We start from the raw sequence: 26,863 nt of genomic DNA on the forward strand, positions 1-26,863 counted from the left end.
TCTTCAGTTCAGCACTCTAACATTTGAGGTGTATACTTGATGCTTCCCGTTCCCTGTTATTTTATACCATGGTGTTGCAACATTAGAGATAGACTTGATGGTTTCTGTATTTTGTAACCCATTAGAGTAAGAAGTAGGAAGCAACTGTAACAGTCTGAACTTGTCAGTCTAGTAGTAGAATAATGATTATTTGTATGTGATTTGCTGAAAACTCCAATCTGAGTCTGGAATTACAGGTGATACTCTGCAATGCAGCACTTCTTGAATAACTGGGCTTTGAACATATCACCAGTTTTCTTTCAGCACTAAACTAACAAGGCTCCTTCATTTGCCTTTTCTCTTGACTAAAGCTGTCTTCCACAAAATTTGGCAGACAGTCAAAATATTGACTAAACAATGACGGGATTCTCAGTATATACAGTCTGTCTCCAGGAGACCACAGGAGTCAGTGGGGGTGGTGTGTGTGTGTGTGTGTGTGTGTGTGTGAGAGAGAGAGAGAGAGAGAGAGAGAGAGAGAGAGAGAGAGAGAGAGAGATGAAGCTGCTGTAGACTGAACATTTACTACTGTAGAGCCCGCATTTTACGCATCCTAGTCTTGCTGAAATTGAAGCAGTTGTAATTCAATCTACTCCACACCATTTCTCTTCATGGGCCTTGTTCCAGAACAATGCATCATTCGGGCTTTGCTCCATTTACCCCCCAAAAGCCATACATTGTCCTGACTATATAAAATCCTAGGCACAGTTGAGATGCAAGAAGCATCTGCAAGATATATTCACCCAGATATCTCAACAACTTTTTTAGAAGATGCAGCACAACATGAAAGCCACCCATCATCTTGGCGATCTTTCAACAAACTTAACAGCTGGTGCATGTCGGGGCAAGAGGTGTGATATGTTTTGGAAATACTTTATTCAACATTTGCCATAGCCAAGTCAGAGATTTTAGGTCATCTCATCATCTAGCCAATCTCCTTGAGGACCCAACTCTAAAAAAAGCGAAACGAAACGCAACATTGTCATTCACCCCCATCCACACTCAATACAAAGTTTAACTTTGTGCCATTGCTGGTGGGTTTTGACTTTGTGATCTGGCAATCAAAGTATTTTCTAAAAGGCCTGAAGCTGTTACAACATTCTCTCCACCACATGGGGAAGAGTCCAGCTCGTTTGGAATTATGAGGAGTGGAAGGGTGTCCCATTGATCAGCACTCTGACTTGTCAGCAGGGGAAGAGAGATTTCTAGGACCAATGCACAGCTCATCATATTGTCCTTTCTGGGGGGTGGCGGATAGGAAGGTGCAGAGGACAATGAGGAGCAATTGCCACTCCTTTTTAACCCTTCCCATTCAGCAGTTCCAGCTACCTTTTTTAAAAAAAGAAAAAGCCTATGAGTAGTCTGCTCTAGCAGCAGCTGATCTTGCTTAGCTAGACAAAGGCAGTGGCTGCTAGAAAACTTGATTCAGTAGCAGATATAACTGCTAAATAGTACTGTATTTTTTGCTCTATAAGACTCACTTTTTCCCTCCTAAAAAGTAAGGGGAAATGTGTGTGCGTCTTATGGAGCAAAAGCAGGCTGCGCAGCTATCACAGAAGCCAGAACAGCAAGAGGGATCGCTGCTTTCACTGCGCAGTGATCCCTCTTGCTGTTCTGGTTTCTGAGATTCATAATATTTTTTTTCTTGTTTTCCTCCTCCAAACACTAGGTGCATCTTGTGGTCTTGTGTGTCTTATAGAGCAAAAAATACTGTATTTTGTTGATGTGGAGCAACAACAGATGCAGCTCTTTGTCTTCCTCCCACTCTAAGAGAATAGAGAATGATGAGACACCCAGCCCTTGAAGTCACTCCTCTTTTAGGTCAGAAGGATGACTGTGAATCTGGACAGTAATTTAATTTTACCTTATCGTTATCAAAAGCCATTTCTCTGCGTAGCATCCTAAAATAAATTTAGGAAACCATGTTTTAAATTATTTAATGTACTTCAAAACTGAGAATAGACAACACACCATAATATACATTTAACAACGTGACATATATGTACATGTATTCATGGAATGGGGTTTATTTTGCAGAAGGGAACCATAGGCCTAGACTGCTTGGGGGACATTCCCACTATCCATCCTTCTTCCTTCCCTAATCTTTGATCACAAATTCCTTCCAGGAAACCATGCAGTTATTAGGAGCAGGAGTGGTGAGAGAATTTGGGACTAGACAGATACTTTAAGGCAGGGGTAGACATTGTGGTTCCCTCCAGATGTTGTTGGACTGCAACTGCTTTGATTCACTGACCATTGGTCATGATAGAAGTTGATGAAAGTTAGAGCCCAACAACATCTAGAGAGCATCACATTGTCTACCTTTGCTTTAAAGTATTCACCTAGATGAAGCCTTTGGTCGTTATCTCTTGTGAGTCCTTGATAAGTTGTCTCCTCCTTGGGGGCCCACTAGGGGGTGCATTGGAAGATGGCCGACAATACCATCTCTCCGACCCACACGGGGTAATTAAGAGGCTGTTATGGGAGTAGGCAGCCTCCCTTGTTGCCCCAAGGAAATGGGGAACACTGCCCTTGCCTGTTGTGCCCATAAATCACCTCCTAATTCGAAAGAAGGGGGTGAGGGCTCTAGGCAGAATGTCCCCGTGTGGACCTCGGCTCTCCTGGACGCTGTCTCTGATCACGCACTAGTTGCAGCAATTTGGAATAATTAATTACAAAAGAAGCAAATGCACATATTTCAAGTGAAGAAGGGGAGTGAAGTCTGCTAATATAAGTGACCTCTGTGAAAGAAGACGACGGGCTGGAGAAACAGGAATATTTTACAATGAAGAAACACCAAAGGCGGGGTATGTTGACAACGGGGCTGAATGGGGGGGGGACCTTTTTTACTTTCCTTCTATGTGATTTACAAGAACCCCTCCTCATTAGAACCGTCGGTTGAACTGACCCAAGCAGGATGATTAAGGTCTGTGTGGAGATAAACTTTAACCAAAAGTATGCTTTATGGAGAAGCAATAAGAGCTTTTGGGAATGGCGCAGCAATTAATTCGGAGTCGCCATCTTGCCAAAGGATTTATAGCCGGGAGGAAGAATGGACTTGGTTTTCAGACTGCATTCCTAGTGAATCTCCTCAGAGGTTTTGAGAAAGGAGGCAGATTGGTGAAGATTAATGACGCTAAGACTGTTTTGATGTATGGAAGTGATGTTATATGGAAAATGTCTGGATATGGCTACTGGATAAAAAAATAATAATAACCACGCAGGATTACAAACTGTTCTAACCAGCTTGCGGAGACTGTTAGCGGTCACAAAGAGAAAGGAAAAATATATGAAAATAACAACAAGAGATGTGGAAAAATAATAAGAAAGGACTGGATAGTACTGTGAACATCATAAGGTTAGATTTGTGGACATTAAAACAGCAGTAAGAAGCAAGAAGTTGATTGGATCCCTTCGGAACTTGAAATATGGGTACCCCCAACAAAAATTTAAAATTCGGCTGTGTAATTTGGAATTTATGTAATTTGGTTTGATTTGATGTGATTGGTTGGTTAATAAAAATTATTCTTAAAAAAAAAAAGATAAGTTGTCTCCTCCTTTACTTTGTATTTTAACAGGAGAATAGTTGTAATTGATTCCCTGAAGATGAGTGTTATTCTACATGTGTTCACATTTCATTTTGTCCTTGATCAGACTTTTTGTACTTGATAATATTATAACGTTTATTCTGCACCTGAGTCATTTCCCACATTTTCTTTCTATTTTTCTGTGATGGAGGTGTGTTCTTCCTTTTTGCATCATCTACCTGACAAAGACTCAAGTCATTCCCATATCAATCTGCTTCTTTGCATATAAATATACCCACTCATCTTCCATCCCCTCAGCCTAAACATTTTCACACCCACTCCCTTTCTGGAGTCCCAGGAAACTAGAATCCAGCCATCATCTGCTGGGTCCTAATAACTTACAATTTCCACTTCTATCCTCCTTCCTGCATGCCCCAACAGACAAAAATTAAAAACGAAATCTTCTCAGTGTAGATTCAATAAGTACTCCACTCAGTTCTGGACTGGATTGGCAGGAGGGAGGTCTCAGCAAATGTACACATAGACTTTTTGCTGTTGAAGTGTGAGGGGAACACAGTCCAGGTAGAGCTGTCCATTGTTCTTTTGACAAATATATTGAGACAATACTTGCGACATGTGAGTCTTCAAAGTCATGCCATTTCTGCACTGTCCAATGGAGGTGTAAGCACAATCGCTTTGCACACTAACAGATCAATGTCAGCAAAAGTACTCATTTGGCTGTCCCTCTGCCTTTGGTATTGCTTCTGAGTCCACACTCGACCTGGCAGAGAGCAACCTATTGGATTCGTCAGGTGTGTGTCTAGTCAAGTATTCCCCTTCCATTCCTTTGGCTTTGGCGCCTGGAGAGAGGCTTTCAAAAGTGACGTAAGAGTCCTGGATTTCCTTGGGTTTCCGGGTGAAACATTTTTTGCAGCGCCGTTTCAGCGCCCCGCAACACACCACTAACGTCAGAGGGACGGCAATGACGCAGGCCACGCTGATGACCACAACGTTGATAAGTTTCTGGGTTCCACCTGCACTGGCTACTTCATCTGTGGAAAAGATGATACACTGCTCTTTCTTGGGAATCAGCCCTTTCACACAGACACACACTATATATTTGGTCTTCGGCATCAAGCCATTGATAGTGATCTTGGTCTTACCTGGCTCCACGTTAATTCTACGCATGTCCCTTTCTCCAAAGATTGCATAAAGGATGCTGAAGACAGTTGTGTTCTTGGCTTGAGGAGCTTTCCATGCCAAGGAGACGCTGTGGTCAGTATCTCCTATGACTCTGACAGACCTCACAATGCGCTCTGGCTCCTGTTGGGCAGTAGGTGGACTCGCTAAGAGATTTCTTGGGTTGTTGATCACATTTAGTGCCTGATCTCGAAGTGCCAGGTTCCCTTCTGTGTTGGCACGAATGGACCGAGCACCCATGGTAGGGGAAGTTGACGTGGTGATCACGTACCTGGCTACCAAATTGTCGTTGTAAGCCGCTGCTTCCATCCCACTCACTTTTCCATTCCATGTCCCTTTTGAGTTTGTGGTGGGGTCATCTGTGCTTTCTGAGTCAGTGATGATAAGGGAGATGAAAGCTTCTGTTGCTCCCAGGAAGTTTTTTGCTTTGCATATATATTCTCCAGAATCAAGGTACGAAACAACAGGCAAGCCTAGAATAGACCAGCTCATTCCATCGCTGGAAATTTCTTGGTGCACTGGAAGAAAGAAACAGGATGGAATTCAGCAAAACGGACTGCTTAGATTCCATTCCCCCCTCTTTTAGATAATCATTTCATTACCTAAAAGTTATCATTGTTCTGATAACTTCATTGGATTTCTACTGAATTAGGACATTAGTTCAAATTTTTTTTAAAAAAAAAAAAAAAGGTAAAGGACCCCTGAACAGTTAAGTCTAGTCAAAGGCTGATGCTGGCTTAGTCATGTGTGCAAAGTCCAATCAAAGGTGAGTGTTGGGTTGCGGCACTCATCTCGCTTTCAGGCCAAGGGAGCCAGTGTTTGTCCACAGACACCTTTCCGGGTCATGTGCATTACTAAACCACTTCTGGCACAACAGAACACCAGAGCGCACAGAAACGCTGTTTACCTTCCCGCCACAACGGTACCTATTTATCTACTTGCACTGGCGTGCTTTCGAACTGCTAGGTTGGCAGGAGCTGGGACAGAGCAATGGGAACTCACCCCATCACGGGGACTTGAACCGCCAATCTTCTGATCGGCAAGCCCAAGCGTCTCAGTGGTTTAGACCACAGTGCCACCCAAGTCCTGCAGTTATCTTTACCTAGCCCATCTAGATCAGTGATGCATGTAATGACTGAAAGCAACTCTCCTGAGTTTCAAACAGGAAGTATTTTGCATCCCTGCCTGGCATTTTTGAGGAATGAACCTGGGACTTTCTACTTGCAAAGTGTGTGTTCTACTACTGAACTATGGCTGTTCCCTAAACATCAAAATACCGTATTTTTCACCCTATAGGGCGCACCAGCCCATAGGACGCACTTATTTTTTTGGGGGGGGAATAAAGGAAAATAAATTTATTGTTCCCCCCCAGCCCCAAAGAGCAAAGAAGCCAAGACAGCGAGCGGGATGGATCCCGCTCGCTGTCCTGGCTTTGTTTTTAGCCTCGGGGCTGGGGGTCCGGGAGCGAAGGCGAGGTTGCGCAACCTCGCCATTGCTCCCGGAGCTTGCGGGGCTGGGGGCGGGGGAGGGGCTTCCCCCGACCCCAGCCCCCAGAACGGGTCCCAGAGCGATGGAGAAGTTGTGCGCAGCTTCGCCATCGCTCCTGGAGCTTGCGGGGCTGGGGGCGGGGGAAGCCCGAGCTTCCCCCGACCCCAGCCCCCAGAACGGGTCCGAGAGCGATGGTGAGGTTGCGCGCAAGCTCCCGGAGCTTGCTGGGCTGGGGGGATAGCTTCCTGAAGTGCACACCGACCCCTCTCGCTCTCCAGGCTTCAGCGAAAGCCTGCCTTCGCCCCATAGGACGCACACACATTTCCCCTTCATTTTTGGAGGGGGAAAAGTGCGTCCTATAGGGCAAAAAATACGGTACATCAGATCAGAATAGATTTTACAGTGATGTCATTCTTAAGATGATAGCCCAGTTGAGACCAGAAGTGGTGCTCTGCTTGGCTGGACAAACTTCCATCTGCTCCACCCTGAATGCTTGAGCAAAACTTGTAGACATTACTCAAGTGAGCTTGGGAACAACCATAGCAGTGGCAAGAACCTCTGTTTAAGAACTGCCTCGCTAACTAGAACCAGTGTGGTCCAGCAATCTTTTTCCAATAGCAGCCAGCCAAGATGCCTTTAGGAATCTCAGAAGAGGATGACAGCCACCTTCTGCCATTTGTCTCCAGAATCCGGTTACCTGAGATATACCCCTCCCCCTGGACATGGAGGCATCCCTTTAGTTACGATGGCTAACATCCATGGATAGACCCATTATCCATGCAGTTGTAGAATCCTTTTAAAAGCCATCTCTAAGCTAGTGTCCAAAAGTCAATTCACACTGTGTGAAGAAGTGCTTCTATTTATTCAGTTCCCAAGGGTGACACCTGAGTCCCAGTGTTAATAAAAAGACCATCCCTGCAACCAATCTTGGAGCACCATTGTTTAATAAACCTCAGCCATGTCCCACTGAAAATCCTGAGATGCTTTTGCTTTCCTTAAAGGGAAAGTGCTCTGAACATATGATCATATCAGTTGCCGCTGTTTATTGCAAGAATGGGGTACCTGTACTGTGGTCCTCCAGGTGTTGTAAGACTCCTGTTACCATCAGTCTGATGATAGGAGGTATAGCCCAACAACATCTAGATGGCCACAAGTTCCCTATCCCTAGTGTATTTCTAAAGAAGTCTAATTAGGGCCCCATGGTATCTTTTGACATAAGAACAGGATGCCTTTGCAGATGCAAGATGCTAATGCAATTTAAAGTATATCTTTAAACCATGACCTGAGCAGCAGGCTTGGGCTACAATCCTATACCCATTTACATGAGAATAATCACCATTAAATTAACAAGGTCTTATTTCTGAATAGGCACGTATAGGATTGTAGCTGTGTAGCTCAAGAAATCATCTGCCCTTGGAGCAGATTATTTCTGCTGGCTTTAAATGCTGTTGTGCTGTTTATGTTAGTTTCTAGGCAGTGAACCACATCAATAGATTTTTAATGTCTCAATTAATGTTCCAATGGCTTAATTGAACATGGTTTGAACTTGATGTAAACTGCCCAAAGGACTTTGTTGAATATTCTAACAAATTATTTAGCAGAGCTAAAGGCAAAGGACCTCTGGACGGTGAAGTCCAGTCAAACTTGACTATGGGGTTGTGGCGCTCATCCCTCTTTCAGGCTGAGAGAGCTGGCGTTTATCCATGGACAGCTTTCTGGGTCATGTGGCCAGCATGACTAAACCGCTTCTGGTGCAACAGAATCTGGTGACGGAAACCAGAGTGCACAGAAATGCTGTTTACCTTCCTGCTGCAGTGGTACCTATTTATCTACTTGAACTGGTGTGCTTTCGAACTGCTAGGTTGGCAGGAGCTGGGGCAGAGCAACGGGAACTCACCCCCTTGCATGGATTCAAATCGCCGACCTTCTGATTGGCAAGCCCAAGGGGCTCGGTGGCTTAAACCACAGCGCCAACTCCGTCCCATTTACCTACTTAGCAGAATCCTTTAGGGACACCATGACACTCTTCTTTACAAACCACAGTCACAGGGCCTGCAACCGAAAAAGGAGAACCTACCTGTGCCATTTAGAGGGTTTCCATCAGCCCTCCTCCAGCTTAGCTCAGGAATGGGCACTCCCGTGGTGCCACAGCGCAGAAGCACAGTGCTTCCCAGTATGGTCCTCACTTTGGCGACGGATGTGTGCACGACGGGACTCTGACACTTCCGCAGTTCAACCTGGCTGAAGAAAACTCCGGCCAAGCTCCGGGGAGTGAAGCATTTCAGTCTGGATTCAATGAATGCTACATTAGGGGACTGGAAGTTGAGGAAGTGGACCATTTCATAGAGGCTGCAGTCGCACGTCCAAGGATTGTCCTGCAAACCTGGGAAGAGAAGGAAGCGTGTGTTACTAGCCCAAAGATGGAAAACAGATAAGGTACCAACAAAAGAAGAATGGCATATTAAACTGTTAGAATATGTGGAGCTTGCAGGAATGACCACTAGAATAAGAAATGTATTTTTATTGGATATATGAAAAAGTATTATAAGCAAACAATCTACCTAGCAGGATGGTAAGATTTTCAGCAGTGTAAGAAATAAATAAAGTTTATAAAAGTAGTTACAATAGATGGGGTGAACCAACAAAACATGGGGAAAAGAGATAAAAGGAACCATGGAAGGAGAGGAGAGGAAGTTGGCTAAGGATTGTTTTTTGGTCTATTTTTAGAAATTTTAAATTGCAACCTATTTTTTATTTCAGAGTTTCTTTTCTTATTGTGTTCTTTTTGTCCATATTTTGCTGACATGGAATTATACCAAAAATGCAAATAATTAAAATTATAAAATGGAAGAGCCTGCTGGATCAGGTTTGAGGCCTATCTAGTCCAAAATCAGGCGCCTATGTGACTCCCACAAACAGGACCAAGTGCAACAGCATTCTCCCTAAACTTAAATGTAGTTACTTCTCTTAATTTATCATTTTTCCAATATTAAATTGAGTTTTCCACATTTCCACAGCAATCTGCTTTTTAAAAAAAATTCCTCATCCAAATCACATTTTTGTGCAAATTTCTCCTGAGAAACACACTGGACTCAGCTACGTTAGTAAACAAAAAGCACTTTATATAAGTTATAACGCTGTGACACCAGATGGCACTGTGAATATCTTTTGCCAACAGGATTTCCCTTTACGAAGTTTACAAGGCGTTTAACTGCATGGCTTTTTTGATGTGTCTAGATCCAGCCACTGTTGAATGCAATCCTGCCTAATATACACATTTTTGCAAACCAATGTTCCCCAATATAGTGAATGCTATTTTCACCAAAATCTGCATCACACAAACACACACACAGAGAGAGAGAGAGCGCCAGCTTACGCTTATATGCATTTTTGCACACATTACATGGCTGGAAAACTGCACTGCAAAAATTCAGAAAAGTGCCATTTTCAAAGGATGGCTGTGTTTGAGTTTGAATATTGTTTCAGAAAATGCTTCAGAAAGCGAATTTCTCCTCCACCCTTAAGCATAGTAAATTATATGCCTTAAAAGGGTAATCCAAAGCTGGTCTTGATCTTGCAAATAGGTTCAATATTTACTATACTGTATTTAGATTCTGAAGAGTTTTCAACACACACACATTTTCTGTCCTTGATACAAACACCTTGGGGTGCAAAAAATGTGCTTCAAACATGTGCATCTCTGGAAAAGGAGGAAGATGAATCTCAGTAAGAGGATCTTCTGAATTGTATATTGTTGTTGTTATTTAGTCACATTTTTTCACTCAAGTGCCTCAAAGTAACACAGTGAAGTAAAATAGCACAGATATCAAAAATCAGATAAACATACATAATAACAATACACAAAAACAAAAATATTCATCTGACAATATATTTAAACAGAAAAAGTCCTCCCCACCCCACTTAAAAGATCACCACAATCAAGGCCACTAACATATCTAACTATTCTTCCTATTATCAGTAACAGAACATGCCCCATCCATGTTCCTATGCCAAAAATTACACATACTTTAGTACCTTTTAATTGCTAGCCAAAGGTACTTCTGTTTACCCAAGATCTTTGATAATATTCAGTTATGCAACTGTAATGTGATTATTTGTTCCTACTTTGGTTAAATGGTTTATTTTCCCCCTGATGTGATTTGAATGCCACCATGTGGCAGAAAGAGGGCACAAAACATCTAAAATGTTGCCGTTTAGTGTATCTGTGCACTCTCTGGGTTCCTTAGAAGCAAACAGGATGCAACCGCAACAAATCGTTATCATTCTTCTTTGAACCTGGAGTAGGGTTGCCATACTTCAAACAGTGAAAATCTGGACAGAAATGTTATTGAGTTTTTTTAGCAAAGTTGATGAGCTTTCTTTTCATTGTTTTTGGGGGGTTTCGGCCAAAGTTGTTGAGCTATTTTGGGTCTGGCCAAAGTTGTTGAAGTGAATTTAGTGATTTTTAAAATCTATTTTTATAGATGAACCACCATACGTCACAACATGAACCACCATACGTCCGGATTTTCCCGGACATTTGGGTGCCAACAACACTATTCTGGATATGTCCGAGAAAATTGGGATGTATGGTGATCCTAACCTGGAGTAACATAAGAATTTATACAAGGCATCAGGACTGTTGCTATTGAGACTCTTATGCCCCTTCTCTACCTTACCATTTGCTGGCTGGACTATTTTTTATCTGCATAACCAGGAAATAAAATTCTCCTATGGTATTCTGTTCAATAATTTGTTGATGCCCACCAAACCACCTTGACACAAACACATCATAAGAAGAGTCTCCCAAATCAGGGCAATGGCCTGTCTAACATCCTTTTCTAATTGTTGATATAATATTTATACCCCACCCATCTGGCTGGGTTTCCTCAGCCACTCTGCGTGACACCCAGCAGACCAGGTGGCGATGAGATGCCCACAAGCAGGAGCTGAGTGCAAAAGCATTATCACTGCCTGTGATTCTAGCAAATGATATTCAGTGGCAAATTGCTTCCAACAGCATAGACAGAAAATAGTCATTGTGGCAAGTAATAGCCACAAATTTTTGTATTCGTCTTTTAAAACCATCTAAGATGGTGGCCATCATTACCTCTTGTGTGAGGAAATTTAAATGCTTATGCACTTTGCCTCTCCTGGATCTTCCAGGACTCAACTTCCTGAGTTCTAGTATTAATGGAGAAAGGCCAAAACTTTCTCTACACTTTACACATGTGCATGTGCACACACACTATCTTCCTCCTTCATATCACCATCATCATCATCGCCTCATGTGGCTTTTATATATATAATTTTTATTAAATTTTTTGTTTTACAATTTAGGGTATTCATTTAGACAACCTTAAAATATCAGTGACTTCCATTCTTCTCTTTCCATGGTTCATTTTGCATAGCATAAATCCCTGCATATTTTAGGTAAACTAAACCATTCAGTATTCCATTATTACTTCCATCAAAACTTGTTTACACTGTTGAATTTATCTTAATGCTGCAAACATTTTCAAATGCACACAATTCCCCCCCCCATATATTCAATAAACACTTTCAAATCTTCTTTAAACATTATGTTCTTCTTGTTCTCCTATTCTATAAATTAGGTCCGCAAGCTGCACATATTCCATCAGTTTGAGCTGCCATTCTTCTTTAGTTGGGACCTCGCTCGTTTTCCAGTTTGGGGCTAACAAAACATGGGCCACTGTAGTGGCATACATAAATAACCTTTTTTGAGACCTGGGAATTTCCATCCGAATTATCCCCAACTAAAAGGACTCTGGTGGGTTTTGTGGGGGGTTTTTTAAGGTCCTTTTAACATTTTTTTAAATTCATTATAAATTATTTCTCAATACTCTTTTATCCTTTTACAGGTCCACCACATATGAAAGAATGTACCCTCGACCTCATTGCGTCTCCAGCACTTATCTGATTCAGTCTTATTCATCTTAGCAAGTCTCCTCGGAGTTAAATACCATCTGTAAATCATTTTCAACAATTTCTCATGTGGCTTTTACTTGCTGCTGCTGTTTTAAACTGTCTGGGCGTTTTTTATATCTGCACGATTTTACTGCTTCTTTTAACATCTTTGTCTGCTCCTGAGCAAGTTTATTGGAAAAGCAGTCTATAAATATCATGGGAGAGGAAGCAAAGATTGTCAAAAAGACTGCAGAGGGGGAAATGTGGCAAGCTTGCCTATTTTTTGAAATTACCCTAATATGTTTCTGCTTTAATTTTTAGGATAAAAATATCCAGTGCCGGTTTCTAAATCTCTTTAGGCTAGCCAAATTTCTCCTGATTATCTTCAACACTCAGAGAAAGAATAGTTCAAGATCACAGCTTCTGTGATCCAAAAGACAGATATAGCCCTGAAAACAGATCGCCAATATTATAGCTTCAGCTTGCAGTATGATGTGTTATTGTGTACCCATGTGGTCTGGTTGCCTTCTCCTGTTGCGTGCTCTGTAGCCTCAGGGGGGAAGTGATGTGTTTACAGCACAGACAGTCCCCTACATAGCCTTTAACCATCCTGAAAAGAGTGCTTTGAATTTGCTTTTAAATTCATTTGATGCCCTTCTAATGGCCAATGCACACTTGATGCAAGTCTCTCTCCACAGATGTTGACTCTTGGAATTTCTCCAGGTCAAACAGAGGTTGATTCTGGCCATTCCTTCTTCTCTGCTTCACTCCTTGTTTCTGGTTCTAACCAGCCCTGATTCCTCACCCAAGATCATGAATGACTCTGAGATTTGTGGGTTCAGCATGGCAAAGTCACAGCAATGGAAAGGTCAACACAAAACCTCGGGGAAGGGTCAATGCTAAAGCACACAGTTTGCACTCAGAAAGCAAGTTCAGTCCCAAGCATCTCCACATAACACTGAGAGATATTCCTGTCTGAACCCTTGGTGAGCTATTGCCAGTCATGTACTGAGCTGGATTACAGAGCTAGATTGATCAATGGAATAGCTGTCAACCTTCCCTTTTTTTGTGGGAAATTCCCTTATTCCAGTGCCATTTCCTGCTGCTTCCCATTGCTATCCCGGATTGTTAGATATCCCGTAGACTGTCCCCGGGACAGGTGAGGCTGCTGATCCCTTATTTTCAAATCTGAAAGTTGACAGCTATGATCAATGGCTTGATTCAGCGGCCTCATTCATATGTCACTATAAGCCAAACAATGTTATACTGGGACTGATCACACCCACTTTGTTTATCCCTGAACCTTTCAGCACAGCATAATGCAGCAGCTAAGTGAAGATCTGGATTAGGGTGCCATCGGAACTCAGGACCATGGTTAGACCATGGTTTTCAACCTTTCTGGATCCATGGCTCCCTTGACTAACTGCATTCATTCTGTGGCATCCCTGTGGAGCTCTGGAGCCCCCAGTTATGTCACCCTTTGCCTGCAGAGCTGGCAGCCTCTCACCCCTTTTTGAACACTCTCCCTTTTGGCGTGTTCCATCTGCCTCCTCTATTCTCCCTTCTCCATGAGAGTCCTTTGGGCAGCCGCAGCTGCCGCCCCTGGTCTCTGAGCTACCCCCCTGCCCCCCAAAAAGGTGCCTCCTCCCACTGCCCTACAGGGGCCTGGGAAGCACCCCCTGGCCAGCCCCAGAGGCTCCATTCACCTACAGAGCTTGTAGCCAGGGCTAATGCAACAAACAGCCATGCAAGACTTTGGGAGGCAGAGATGCAAAAGGGCATCACAGAAGGGAGGGAAGGAAAAGAGGGACAGAGGCCAGTGTTGCCCGCGGCACCCCTGACCATCATTCAAGGCACCCCAGGGTGCCACGACACACTGGCTGAAAACCACTGGTTGTTCTTTGATTACAGATTGTGATTCAGAAGGAAAAACCTTTACTATGACACCAGGAAATACTCTGCTAAACCTTGGATTGCTGTTCTGTGCTGAAAGGGCCAAGGAGGAGCAGATGGAAGTGAGCATTCTTGCATTGTCCCAGAAAGCTATAGTTGGGCTTACCATGATGTGCAAACAAGGAAAGGCAGCTTCCTGTGTCTTTATAAAAGAATCATCCCCTAGTCTACAGATCATTCCATAAAATGCTGACTGTCAGACTGTACAGAAACACTTCGGCATGGAAATATCCCCATACCATTATGCCTGTGGTAAAGTCATGAAGGGTTACTGTACAATGTATCAAAGAATGCAAGCATGTTCTATATGCTTATTTACTATGCAGAGGATTCTTATATTCCTCGATTCCCTAAGATGATCTGCACCTTACGATGTCTTCAAGGAAAGCAAAGATCAAGAAATGAAACAAGCATAGACCAGTAAAAGTTAAATGCTTTTTTTAAAAAAGAGGTATATGAGAAGTTGTTGCTCAGTGATGAAGGAAAGGCAGTGACAGAAGATATAAAGAATGGTGAATTATTAAGTGTCTACCATGCTTCAGACTTTACATACACACACACACAAAGAAAAAAGGAGGCAGGGTATGTTATGCTGAGATATGTGGAAACGCTGAATAAATCAATGGCAAGAATGAGCTCTGATCAGGAAAACAAAGGAATGTGTCAATTTGCCAGTTTGACAATATGAATAAAATTCATATTGGCCAGGCCTGTGGATTTTACTGCAACCTCCAGAAAAAGCCAACCTGGCAAATTTCAGTAGAAAGGTAGGTGTTTGGCAGCAACATTTTGCTGTGTTGCTAGCTTTGTCTGAGAAAAAAAGTTGATTTATAATGCCTAAGAGATGGAGCTGCAAATCAGGAAGGCCCCAGTTTGAATCTCACCTCTGCCATTAACTTGCCAAGTGGCCTTAGGCAAATCGCTCACTTTCAGCCTCGGTCTCTCCTGTCTGCAAGATGAGGAATAATCATATTTGCTTACGTGACAGGACATTGTTACCTTACAACTTGATAATGCATATGATGAAGCACTGAAAATTTGAAAGTGCTATATAAATGTTAAGTCTAGGTGGAGGTCGGTGAATGGGCTGGTTTTGAATTGTGCTGAATGCTGCCAGATATCTTTCATAAACCAGACAATCACTTTGTGACAAATGGTTGCCTAGAGGTTAGTCTGTGCTATGAGTGTGGATGGCAGGAATGCTTGAGTGATGGTGAAATTTACAGTATATGAGCAAGAGTGCTAAGGATATCTTTGGGAGATGTTACTGGGTGAGGGCAGAGCAGCTTCTATCTCCATTATTTTGTTTAGTGGCTAATAATGTTTCTACGTGGAGTTTTCATTTCATTTTCTATATTTGATTTTACTTGATTTTTATGTTTAGGGAATATCTTGTCTCCCTGTTAATCTTACTGCTTTAAATGCAGGTCTTTATTGTATCTTGTATTTGATTTTCATTTGCAATGTTTTCTTTTGACATTGTGTAATGTTGGAGCCAGCACAATGAGTCCTGCCACCACAACAGGAGTTTCTCCACCTCTCATTCCCCTGGGCCCCCAAGCCAGGTGGGAGTAGGAGTAGGGAAAAACCTAGAATTAGCTGGCTCCGCCTATTTTTGGCTCTGTCTCCATATACTGGCATCCCTGCTTTCTACCCCATTAATCCCATCTGGCTCTTCTGGTGTTGAAAAGTTCTGTTCAAACCTCTTCTGACAGATGGAAAGGGATCTCTCAGATCTCAGGCTGCTTCTCTAGAGTCTGTAAATACATTGTTGTCTAAAGCCACAGTTTGGGTTTCTTGTGCTAGCAGCAGCCTTCAGATGACAGAAAACCTCAACAAATTGCAAACACTTTCAAGGACAGCCTAGGCATTCAATGCAACAATTACTGTGAGCAGCACCAGACAAGGAACCACATAATGAAATTCAAAGTGTATACTTAAGAGGTAGCAAACGTACAAGCTGAAGCATAACTTGCTAGTCAGATGCATCTCTCAGAAATGTTTGGAGGTTGCACTGAATGTAGTCCTGAAAATGAGTCAGCCATGTAATGTTGTCTCACAAAAAGTTGCTGTCATTTATGCTTGTGTTCACAGGAGCATCATGTAAAAGAAAGGATACTGCTGTTCAGCTCTGGTAAGACCTCATTCATTCATGACATAATGTAATCAGCTATCTGGGACACTTGTAAAATCTCCTCTTTGGAGATCCTTCAGAGGTAGGTTTGGAAGCAACTATGGAAGTGGTCTTGGTAGTGCCACATCCAGAGTAACAAAAATCAGGCCAAATATTGAAGAATTTTGTTAACACAGTGGGCAGATCCATTACATTAATATATTTGTATTGATTTTTAGTTGTATTTTTATTGCTTCTTTTTATTCTTATTGTATATTATTGTACTAATGTTTGAAATTCATATAGATTTTTTAAATAACACTTTAGCATGACAATTGCTAAACAATACTCAGAAAAATCTTTGACGGAGACACATTAGTCATGATTTCCGTCCCATTGATTTCAATGGAAGCTAAATTCCTAGTAACTTAGTCTGGATTAGGTATGGAGGTGGGATTCGATGCTGTTCATGTTCAAAGGCAAACCCACCTCATTTTGCACACCCTGAAACCATACGTGAACAGAAACACAGGCAACCCTCAAAATTAGCACTTCTCAAAATTTTGCAAATCAGCTCTCCAACCAAGTAATGTGTATGGAGATGAATATGGTGGGATAAAGCAGGCATTAAGATGCAAATATTATTGACAATAATGTAGAATAATTGCTCAGCAAATGTGTGTGTGTAAGGAGAAATTTGCATGAAAATACTCATGAATTTTGACGCGGATATTTGTTTTAAATCACCAACTGATATGGAAATGAGGAGAGCTGCGGTTAAGACTGGAAAAATGAGAAAGTGAGAGAAATCGATCCAGCCCACTGAGGTATGGTCATAAATAATGTGAATAGTAGAGCTTTCCTTCGTTCAGTTTCATCGTTAAACCTCTTACCTAAGATGATCTTAGAATTGTCATTGGGGAAGTATGGAACTGCTTGGAGGTTTGACCAGACAGCGATGAGTTCTTGAGGAAGCGTCACCAGTTTATTGCTTGAGATATCTAGGTAAGTGATGTTCCGGATGTACTGAGCAGCTTCAGCTGGGAGAGAGGCAAGTTCGTTGTTGTGCAGATCCAGCAGCCTCAGCTGGGACATGCTCAGAAGGGCTTCCCAGGGGAAGGAGGTCAGAGCGTTCCCATCCAGCCTCAGCTCTTGCAACCGGCGGAGACCCCGGAAGTTAGTCACAGTGAGACTTGCCAAAGAGTTATAGGGCATCCACAAGAATTCCAGGTTGCGGAGGGAATGGAACGACTCCCCCGGGACTCTACGGATGGCTGTCTTTTCTATCCGGAGTTTAAATGTATCCGCGGGGAAGTTCACGGGTGTGAGAGTCATCTCTGGGTCATTGCACAGAACTGCTCTGTTGGAACAAATGGATCGCTGAATGAACATTTCTCAAATTGAAATCTTTTACTCATCGGTTCATTTATATGCATTTTTAACCTTTTTAAATTCCACACACACACACACATTCTTACTCTAGAACTTTGTTCCATTTTATAAGAATAAATAAGTGGGTACAGTCAAACCTCGGTTCTCAAACGGCTCCATTTTTGAACGTTTCGGCTCCCAAACGCCGAAAACCCAGAAGTAAATGCTCCAGTTTTTGAATGTTCCTCAGAACAAAATCGTCTGACGTGGCTTCCACTTAAGTGCAAGAAGCTATTGCAACCAATTGGAATCTGCACCTCGGTTGTTGAATGTTTCGGAACGGATTACATTCGACAAGCAAGGTTTGACTGTACAAATTTGCAAGCTATAAATTACTTCTGTGAATCCCTACTTGGGTCTGCCTGGCATGCTTTTGACAGCCTTCCCTTTCCCCCAGTTATTTCTGTTTGTCTTCTAAAGGCCACAGTATTGCAACGTTTTGTGGAGTCAGTACCAGTTGCATTATATGAATCATACAAAGAAAGGTGTGTAAAGGCTATACCATCAGTCCAACTACAGTGGTAGAGTCTTCTGTGAGACTTTCCTGGTCTTTCTATCTAAGATCATTTGATGAGAGGTGACACGAGCTGAACCTGGGAACTTCAACATGAAGAATACCATTTTGGACTTTGGGGAGAGGGAGAAAACTTCATTGCAGGATACGGTTCTCAGCAAGGGGTTTAATGGCTCATTTTTTTATATACTGCTAAAATGCCTGTGGGGGTGGACAAGAGAGGTTAATGGTCAAACGAGCTGGTCAGATCTGGCCTGACATCCTTTTGTTAGCCTTTGAGTGACCACAGGACGTGGTTGTCTTGTGACAAACTATATATATATATTATTAGTTTTCAATTACAATAATCCAATAATAAGTTCATTATAACAATGCCAAACTATAATACAATTACTATGCCAAACTATAATACAATTACTAAGACCAATCATGCAGATGCCAAATTATAAAATTTAGGTGGCCCCCTGCATGCTAGAATTTGTGGTTTGATTATTTACTTTATTTCTGTGTTCCAAAATCTTATTAATTTCAATTACACTCCAGTCAAAAGAACAATCCCTTATACAACAACTACAATATTAACAACTTCCATTCGTATCGACACATTAAATGATTTCTAAATCTGCAGGTGAAGCACTCAAACTATATCCTTATTCTTCCTGTGTGTGGCAATTGTTCTGTCCGTAATGTTTCTTCCTGTCCTTGTAAAATATTATGCCTATCTTTTCCTGGTTGTTGCTGTTCTCCATCATGCCTTGGGTGGAGCGTTTTTGTGACAAAGGAACATGGCTAAATCTTTGGGAAATCATAAGAGGAATTTTTGGAGCTCATGCCCAGTGTGAGCTGCATGTTTTTGGAGGACCTTGGCAAATGCTCCTATATCCTGTAATTACCTACAGAGCCAGGGTGGTGTAGTGGTTAAGAGCGGTGGACTAGTAATCTGGTGAACTGGGTTCGCTTCCCCGCTCCTCCACATGCAGCTGCTGGGTGACCTTGGGCTAGTCACACTTCTCTGAAGTCTCTCAGCCTCACTCACCTCACAGAGTGTTTGTTGTGGGGGAGGAAGGGAAAGGAGATTGTTGGCGCTTTGAAACTTCTTAGGGTAGTAGTAAAGCGGGATATCAAATCCAAACTCTTCTTCTTCTACTACTACTCGCTTCCCCTCCATCTCTGCCCCCCAAAAGGGGCACATGAGTGGGCAGGCAGTGGCAACTGCAGCTCCTTCTACTCATTTCCATTGTTTGCTGAAATTCTCACCCTTGGTCAGATAGGTTAGGTAGTTGGCAATGGCAACAGCACCACCTGGCTCTGGTGGCCACCAGTGCCCTCCCCCAAACTAGGGGTCTCAGCAGATGCCCAATGGTGCTGACCCATCATGGCATAACTCAATAGTAAGCAGTTTTCAACCCCATGACTTTCAAAGAGAGATGTTTGAAATCTAAGGCTAATTGTGTTGAAACCAGGGTGTGATCTGAAGGCATGTGTGGGCACCACCTTGCTGGAGCTAAGCAGCTCTGGGTCTGCTCAGTGCCTGCAGAGGTGAATGCTTGGGAACCACATACTGTAGGCCACCACTTTGATGAAAGGGAGATGGGCTATAAACGATACAAAAATAATGGAACTACTTGGGAGTCATTCCTATTGAAATCCAAGTGACTGTGCTTAGGATCACAGCCTAATGCAGATCTTTAACTCACCAAAATCAACAGAAGCATAAAGTAGCATAAAATTGGCTAGTTGTTGCCTCTTGTTCCTACACTAGTAGAATTTCTAAAGAATCCTGTTCTCCCAGGCATTTAATGGTGGAAAGATACTGTTCCCGGCAACATGGGCATTTTTTGTTGTACGAATACGTGACTTGATATTGGTTTCAGATTTTTAAAATTGATTGTGTTGTTGTTTGCTGCCTGGAGCTACACTGGGAGGAAGGGTGAGCCAGAAATGCAATTAATAAAATAAAATAAAAATCCTTGAACATGTCTCAATTCATGGAACACCTTCCACACCCATTTCATGTCTGCCAATGGACTCCTGTACACCACAGAGGATTCTGGGATGCATTCTAGGATACATACTGAGCTCATGCAGGGCATTGGCCACATCTTGTATTATGCAGTGTGACAGCACACTCTGTAATAAATTTAACCATCCTCTGCAGATGCCCATTGCAGGGATGAGCAGCCTGCAGCCCTCTAAATGTTTCGGACTACAACTCCCATCAACCCTATCCCACATGCAGGGCCAGCCCAACACATTTTGGCACCTAACGTGAACCACAAAATGGTGCTACTCTCCCTGCCAGGGAAGAAGCGGTCGATGAAGAGTTACATCAGGATTTACTGCCCCTGTGGATCCTGCCACCTGAGGAAGTCACCTCACCTTGCCCCTTGGGTGGGCTGGCCCTGTCCATATGGTTAGTAGCCTGGGATTATTGGAGTTGGAGTCCAACAACACCTGAAGAATCCAATAAGATTCATAGCTGTTTATTATATCAGATAAAAAGCTTGTAACACCTCTATATAAGTATTATTCCAATAATGTACTCAAAATATTTTTATCCTTTCTTTCCAAAGTACTCAAGTCGTGAAAGCCAGTCTCCAGTGTTCCAAGAACGACCTTCCAAGAAGCAGAATCCAGCATGGCTTTTTGTGCAAATAGATGATGAATTTCAGTGGCCAGGTCCACTCACTAGTTGGGATGGGAGATGTAAATGAGATTTAGTTCACGTTCAAGTTGAACCTACCTGATACTTTCCAAAACAATATGAAATCTGAAACAAAGCCATCTTTCGGAATTTGCACTTCTCCAAACTTTGCAATGTAGTTCTCCGGTCATGTAATCCATATAAAAATTCATATATTGGGGTTAATCATGCATATAAATACATGCATTTGTAAAGATGACATACAAAAAATGCATTGTGTTGGATGAAATTGCTTTGCAAAATTGTTTATTATTGGCAAAATTGCATAAAGAAACATATATATGAAGAGAAATCTGCTCTGGAACGCTGATGAAATTTTTGTGAGAGCTTAGAAAAAATAATTGCAAGCTGATGTGGAAATGTGGAGAAATGAACTTAAGAATGGAGAAATAAGAAACTGAGAAAAACTGAAATTTGCCCATCCCTCCTCACTAGAGGAAGGGAGCAGGCCTCAGTTGCTCCTGCTTCTTTCGTCCATATAAGGGAAACATCACCATTCATTCCTACTGAGAGAAAAATAAAGTGCTTTACCTGGCAATGCTGCTACCCTAAATGTGTGCTTTTCAGTATGGAACAGAAATCACTTCAAAGTTCATATATAAATTGCTCGGCTTGGAAGGATCTGCCCTAATGTCTTGTGCTGAGACATACTACTATAAGTAAAATCGCCCTGATAAAATTCATGTCCGCCTTCCTCTTTAAACTCTTAGGGCAGCTTGCTCCAATGCCTAATTGCTTTGAATATTTCTAACTAGATTAGTCTAGATTATATTCTAACACCCCAGAGCATTGATCATTCTTAGTGGGATCTGCACAGTAATTAGAAATAACTCTCCTTTTGTTCCTAAAATGGTAACCAAAGAACGTTTACTAGAGCCATTGGTTTATATGTAAGCATGGATGATATTACTGGATGATATTACTCTCACAGTAATCAAAATGCCTTTTTTCCTAATTGAGCATCCAAATATTCATATTATGTGCTACAATAATCAATGGTTCATTTCCTTCGGCTTAATTGTTCAACAGGAAACCTGTTGTGCGCACTGTATATCCATGCGCAATTGCACATGGGCATGTATAGATGTGGAGGCTACAAATGTGAGCTGCCTGCAAAGCCACTGGCACATACCAGGCAACCTTAGGCAAAGCATTATTTCTCAGGCTAAAAAACTTAGTCTGTAATGTGGAGATAATTCCGACCAGTGTTACTGGGTTGTTATAAGAACAGCCAAGGCAATATATGCAAAGTATTTTCGGCGGAGATCAAAAGGCACTATATGAGTCCTGAGTATTACATTTTATTTTACATGTTATTAATTCCTGCATATGGTACTAGAGATGTGGTGTGTGTTTCTTAAGTGCTTACAAACTTAAATAAACAAAACAAGTTCACATCTCTGCCAATCTCACTGGCTGCCTGTTCAGGCAGGCTCAGTGAAGGCACATATTGTTCGACGCTTGCAAGCATTTTACATAATACTTTGAATGAGCATCTCTGTCGCCATGATCAACATGTATGCCCTTGACAAAATGGAAACATCTGTTGCTGCTTTTCTTTAACAAGACAAAAAAAAAAACCAAATCTGAAAAAAAATCCTTAAACGGAGTAAGCTTCATATCTTAGCTAGTTTCAGAAACAAGCATTCAGCTGGAAGGTTGGAAGCAAAATAAAATATATAGGTACTGTTGCTGTCTGTTTTGTTGTTGTTGTTGTTTTTAAAAAAATGAAAAGTCCATGGTTATGTTACATTTGTTGGTCCAAGATGGTGATGAAACCCATTTCCCTGCACATATATTTTCCAAAAGCTCAATTTTAGTGCCCCTTTTGCCTAACATTGTACCAATGTTAATTATATTGCTTCTGCCTTTGGCATACAGAAAATCAGCAAATGACATCTCTGAAATCAGATTACAGTCTGCTCTGGAGCTAATCCGACTGTGCAGAAAGCTGTAGTACAAAGTGATTGGGAAAATAACATTTGCAACAAAGAGCCATGGAGTGACCCACGTCTACTTGGAGGGGGGGCGGTTCTGCTCAGGCGATGCGCTAACCTCTACTCACGAAACAACGCTTCAAAGCCCACCGAGGAATAAAAGAAATAGACAGTTGCCAACATACCTTGCTTTCGTCCCTTCGTTGATACTGTGGAAAGCGCAGCTACATTGGGAAGGGCACGAGGCGAGAGCCAACGGCAGCCCCCCAAACACAAGGCAACACACTAAGCCCACCATGAGCCACATTGCGACCTGGGCATGAGAACGACACCAGGGTGCTAGAAGAGGGTTTTCTCTATTTTATCCATGGGACTGGCCACATCTTGTTAACTCGCCTTCGTTTTCTGCCACGCAGTGATCTTCCTACCCGTGCCGAAGCCATCAGATAAAAACGGATAGGCAGGGGATTAAGGATGGAGTTATTTTCATGTAGGTGCTTATTGCTTCCTGGAAACACACACACACAGAGAGAGAGGGAGGGAGGGAGGGAAGGGGGGAGAGGTTTCTTTCTTCCCTCAGTACACAGTTTCAAAGCAAAGTTCCTAAAGATGAGCAGCTTTTTGCTTATGGAACAAAAATTATCCTTTTCACAATCCAGACAATAATATTTTAACAATCTGGGGGATTGGGTCTTCTGGAGCGACCTCTCTCAGTGTTAAATGTTTCACATGGATGAATGGATTGGAGTCGTGCTGTGGGTAGAAAATGTGGAAACTTTTTTGGGGGGGAATAGCTTTTAAAAAGGCATAATATGATGATTTTAATAATATTGTTCACACACACACACACACACACATACACACACACACACACACACACCTTTGCTGAACTGAAGAGAGATTCAGTGGTACAACAACAGCCTGGTCTGAATCTCAGCCAAACGGAGGAAGATTGACAGACTTTTCACACGAATGAGTAGCTCAGGTATGAGTCGCGACCTGCAAGGCAGAAAATCTCTGTCTCAGAGCTCCTCTAGGCCACGAGCTCAGGAGCTTGCCTTAGCCAGCCCACTGTTCTCAGCTTGAGCACCTCCCCTAGAACCAGCAATAAGGAGATAATAATATGGGCCTTTCTTCCAGGGTTATAAGGCAGGGTTGCCATATTTTGAAGAGCAAAAAAGAGGACTCATTTTACTTTTAATTATGGATCACTATGACAACTCCCATTTTGAATACTACTATATGTAGGCTATAGAAGCTCTGATATATTGCTAGCAGCAATGTTCTTAACTTTCAGCAACAAAATAATAATAATAATACATATTGCTCCCTCACTTGCCACATGAAAGTATTTGGGCTCATGTTCACATCTTTGTGAACATAAGTGTGCACAAAACAGTTTATTAAACTGTTTAACATGTACATATGGACTCTCCTTAATGGCAGGGGGATGTTAGCTCTTGCCCTCCCACACTCCTTCTCCAAGATTTTGTAGCTGAGCCAGTGTCCTTTTAGTTCAGCCACAAGGGATTTATACAGTATGTAGCTAGTTTAAGATGATGCTCTATTGTGATTATCTGCTGCAGACTAGCTTAGCTGGGTGCCTTAGATCTAATGCACTAGAAAAAAAATTCTTCGGTTACTATAAACAAAACTAATTAACTAACTCCCCTGGACATTTTTCCAAATTTAAAAAATCCTCCCAGGCAGAAATTTTAATCCTGGAAAGGAAGACGTGTCCTGGAAAAAGAGGTCATATGGCAACCCGAATATGTGCAAATATTTTACAAGTGCTACAAATGCCAAATATCACTTTAAATGCTGAGTAGATTACACAGTGAATACATGGATTGAGCAGCCACTGGGTTTACTGCAGGCAAACACACTGAGCTGCACTGGCTGTATATTGTGACCTACCTGGTGCTAGAAAGACTTGTTTTCACAAAGGCAAGAAGCAGAAACAGAAGGTTTGTTCAGGCTGGTGGATTACTGTACATGTTTGGTGGTGCAGGCCTTGCACCACCAGCCCAGTTTCAAATACAGTGGTACCTCGGGTTACATACGCTTCAGGTTACAGATGCTTCAGGTTACAGACTCCACTAACCCAGAAATAGTGCTTCAGGTTAAGAACTTTGCTTCAGGATGCGAACAGAAATCATGCTCCGGCGGTGCGGCAGCAGCAGAAGGCCCCATTAGCTAAAGTGGTGCTTCAGGTTAAGAACAGTTGCAGGTTAAGTATGGACGTCCGGAACGAATTAAGTACTTAACCCGAGGTACCACTGTATTACAGCACCCACACCTGTTCCTATAAGGAGTTGACACCACAAAAGTGTTTCGTCAATTTTGTATATGCCACCATTCTTGTCAAAGACACACCAGAGTGTGAAAAGTAGATAAACGTTTATTTATTATTCGTTGCTTTGTTTTATTTCATAAATTTATACACCACTTGATTGTTAAACAAAAAACAAAACAACAACCCCCGTCAAATCTCAGGTGCCACCCACCTGCTTGATCTCCCTCCCTCCCCTTACCAGGTGGTCTGGCAGCAGCAGCAACAGCTCTTACACCTTTTCCTCGTTTTTCTCGAAATGTTTTGCAGAGTGGGCACCAAACATTCATTCCTGCAATCTTCATTTCCCAGAGTGCCTCGGAAGTCAGGTGCCACTTGGTTTCCCTCCAAGGGAGATCTGGACCTCCATCCCATAGTCAGCCCTAACGGCACCATTTTCTACCAAGGAACATACATGTGAAATAGGAGACAAAATGCAAATGTGATAAAGTCCCTGCACTGGAAGAAGGAAGAAGGAAGAAGGGGCAGGGGCAGTGGCAGTGGCAGTGGCAGAGGCAGAGGAGTGCGGGGGGAGCACACCGCCCCCGGCAGCACGATCCCAGTGGGGTGCCATCGCAGCTGTCCCCCGCCCGCGCTGGGCGCCACGCCCCCACAGGCGGCGTGCCATGCCCCTGCGGGCAGCACGCCATGCCATAGCAGTAAACCTTTCCCTTTCTTTAAGGGAAATTCCCTTATTCCAAATAGGATTCCTCGCAAGAAAAGGGGAAAGTTGACAGCTATGCGCCACGCCCCCAGGACATCCGCCATGCCCCTGTGGGCAGTGTACCACGCCCCCAGGACACATGCCAGCCCCGCCAGCGCCTGCTCTTTGCCCCCCCCCCCCCCGGTACTGGAGCATGAAGCTCCGCCACTGTGCAGGGGTGGGTGTATAAGAGAGAGAGAAGCTTTGTAAAGGTTGATATTTTTATCCTCAGATTGTTGGGGAGAGGTACCTGACCCTGAAAGAAATGATTTTGCCCATGATTATTAAGTTTTCCAGACTCCTAATCAATATAATCAATTCTATATCCATCCAGGGACGTGGGTGGCACTGTGTGTTAAACCACAGACCCTAGGATTTGCTGATCAGAAGGTTGGCGGTTCAAATCCCTGCGACGGGGTGAGCTCCTGTTGCTTGGTCCCTGCTCCTGCCAACCTAGCAGTTCAAAAGTATGTCAGAGTGCAAGTAGATAAATAGGTACCGCTCTGGCGGGAAGGTAAATGGCATTTCCGTGCCCTGCTCTAGCTCGCCAGAAGCGGCTTAGTCATGCTGGCTACATGACCCGGAAGCTGTACACCGGCTCCCTCGGCCAATAAAGCGAGATGAGCGCCGCAACCCCAGAGTCGGTCATGACTGGACCTAATGGTCAGGGGTCCCTTTACCTTACCTATATCCATCCACATCCATACTCTACACCTAAACCATTATTATACCAACAGTTGTGGCTTTCTCCCAAAGAATCCTGAAAGCTGTAACTTTTTTAAGGTTACAGTGGTGCCCCGCAAGACGAATGCCTCGCTAAACGAAAAACCCGCAAGACGAAAGGGTTTTTCCGGTTTTTAGCGGCTTCGCAAGACGAATTTCCCTATGGGCTTGCTTCACAAGATGAAAGCCCATAGGGAAATCTCCGGGGACAGCGAGGAAGCGCAGCGCGCCTTCTCCTCTGTTCCCGGACCTGTCTTGAAGACTTGCGGTGGGA

At 42.9% G+C, this 26,863-nt stretch overlaps 1 protein-coding gene and 1 long non-coding RNA gene across 5 annotated transcripts; one reads left to right on the forward strand and one right to left on the reverse strand.

Moving 5' to 3' along the window:
* Positions 1-3,583: 3,583 nt before the first annotated feature.
* LRIT1 (leucine rich repeat, Ig-like and transmembrane domains 1) lies at positions 3,584-26,652 on the reverse strand. 4 transcript variants are annotated; one of them, XM_081861197.1, is made up of 5 exons: positions 26,598-26,652; positions 23,017-23,255; positions 17,139-17,605; positions 8,329-8,634; positions 3,584-5,281 (listed from the first exon to the last, which is right to left on the reverse strand). In XM_081861197.1, the coding sequence occupies exons 2-5, from the start codon at positions 23,136-23,138 to the stop codon at positions 4,281-4,283; spliced, it is 1,896 nt and encodes a 631-aa protein (XP_081717323.1). In that variant the 5' UTR covers positions 23,139-23,255; positions 26,598-26,652; the 3' UTR covers positions 3,584-4,280. The 4 variants fall into 4 exon arrangements, with proteins under 4 accessions (XP_081717323.1, XP_081717326.1, XP_081717324.1 ...); XM_081861200.1 differs by lacking the exon at positions 23,017-23,255 and having other exon boundaries at positions 26,598-26,640; XM_081861198.1 differs by lacking the exons at positions 23,017-23,255; positions 26,598-26,652 and adding an exon at positions 19,084-19,268.
* LOC309341661 lies at positions 16,221-21,049 on the forward strand. The gene is made up of 3 exons (XR_014156510.1): positions 16,221-16,266; positions 17,118-17,250; positions 20,764-21,049. It is a non-coding gene; the product is annotated as an uncharacterized lncRNA (long non-coding RNA).
* Positions 26,653-26,863: the final 211 nt, after the last annotated feature.

Source organism: Podarcis erhardii (genome assembly GCF_964252035.2).
Source record: "Podarcis erhardii genome assembly, chromosome: 5".
Taxonomy (NCBI): Eukaryota; Metazoa; Chordata; class Lepidosauria; order Squamata; family Lacertidae; genus Podarcis; species Podarcis erhardii.

Coding starts and splice junctions, on each gene's coding strand:
- LRIT1 (XM_081861197.1), bottom strand. CDS start 23,138: ATGTGGCTCATGGTGGGCTTAGTGTGTTGCCTTGTGTTTGGGGGGCTG. Junction 17,606..23,016: donor AACGAAGGGACGAAAGCAAG/GTATGTTGGCAA, acceptor TTGTTCCAACAG/AGCAGTTCTGTGCAATGACC. Junction 5,282..8,328: donor AAACCCTCTAAATGGCACAG/GTAGGTTCTCCT, acceptor TCTTTCTTCCAG/TGCACCAAGAAATTTCCAGC.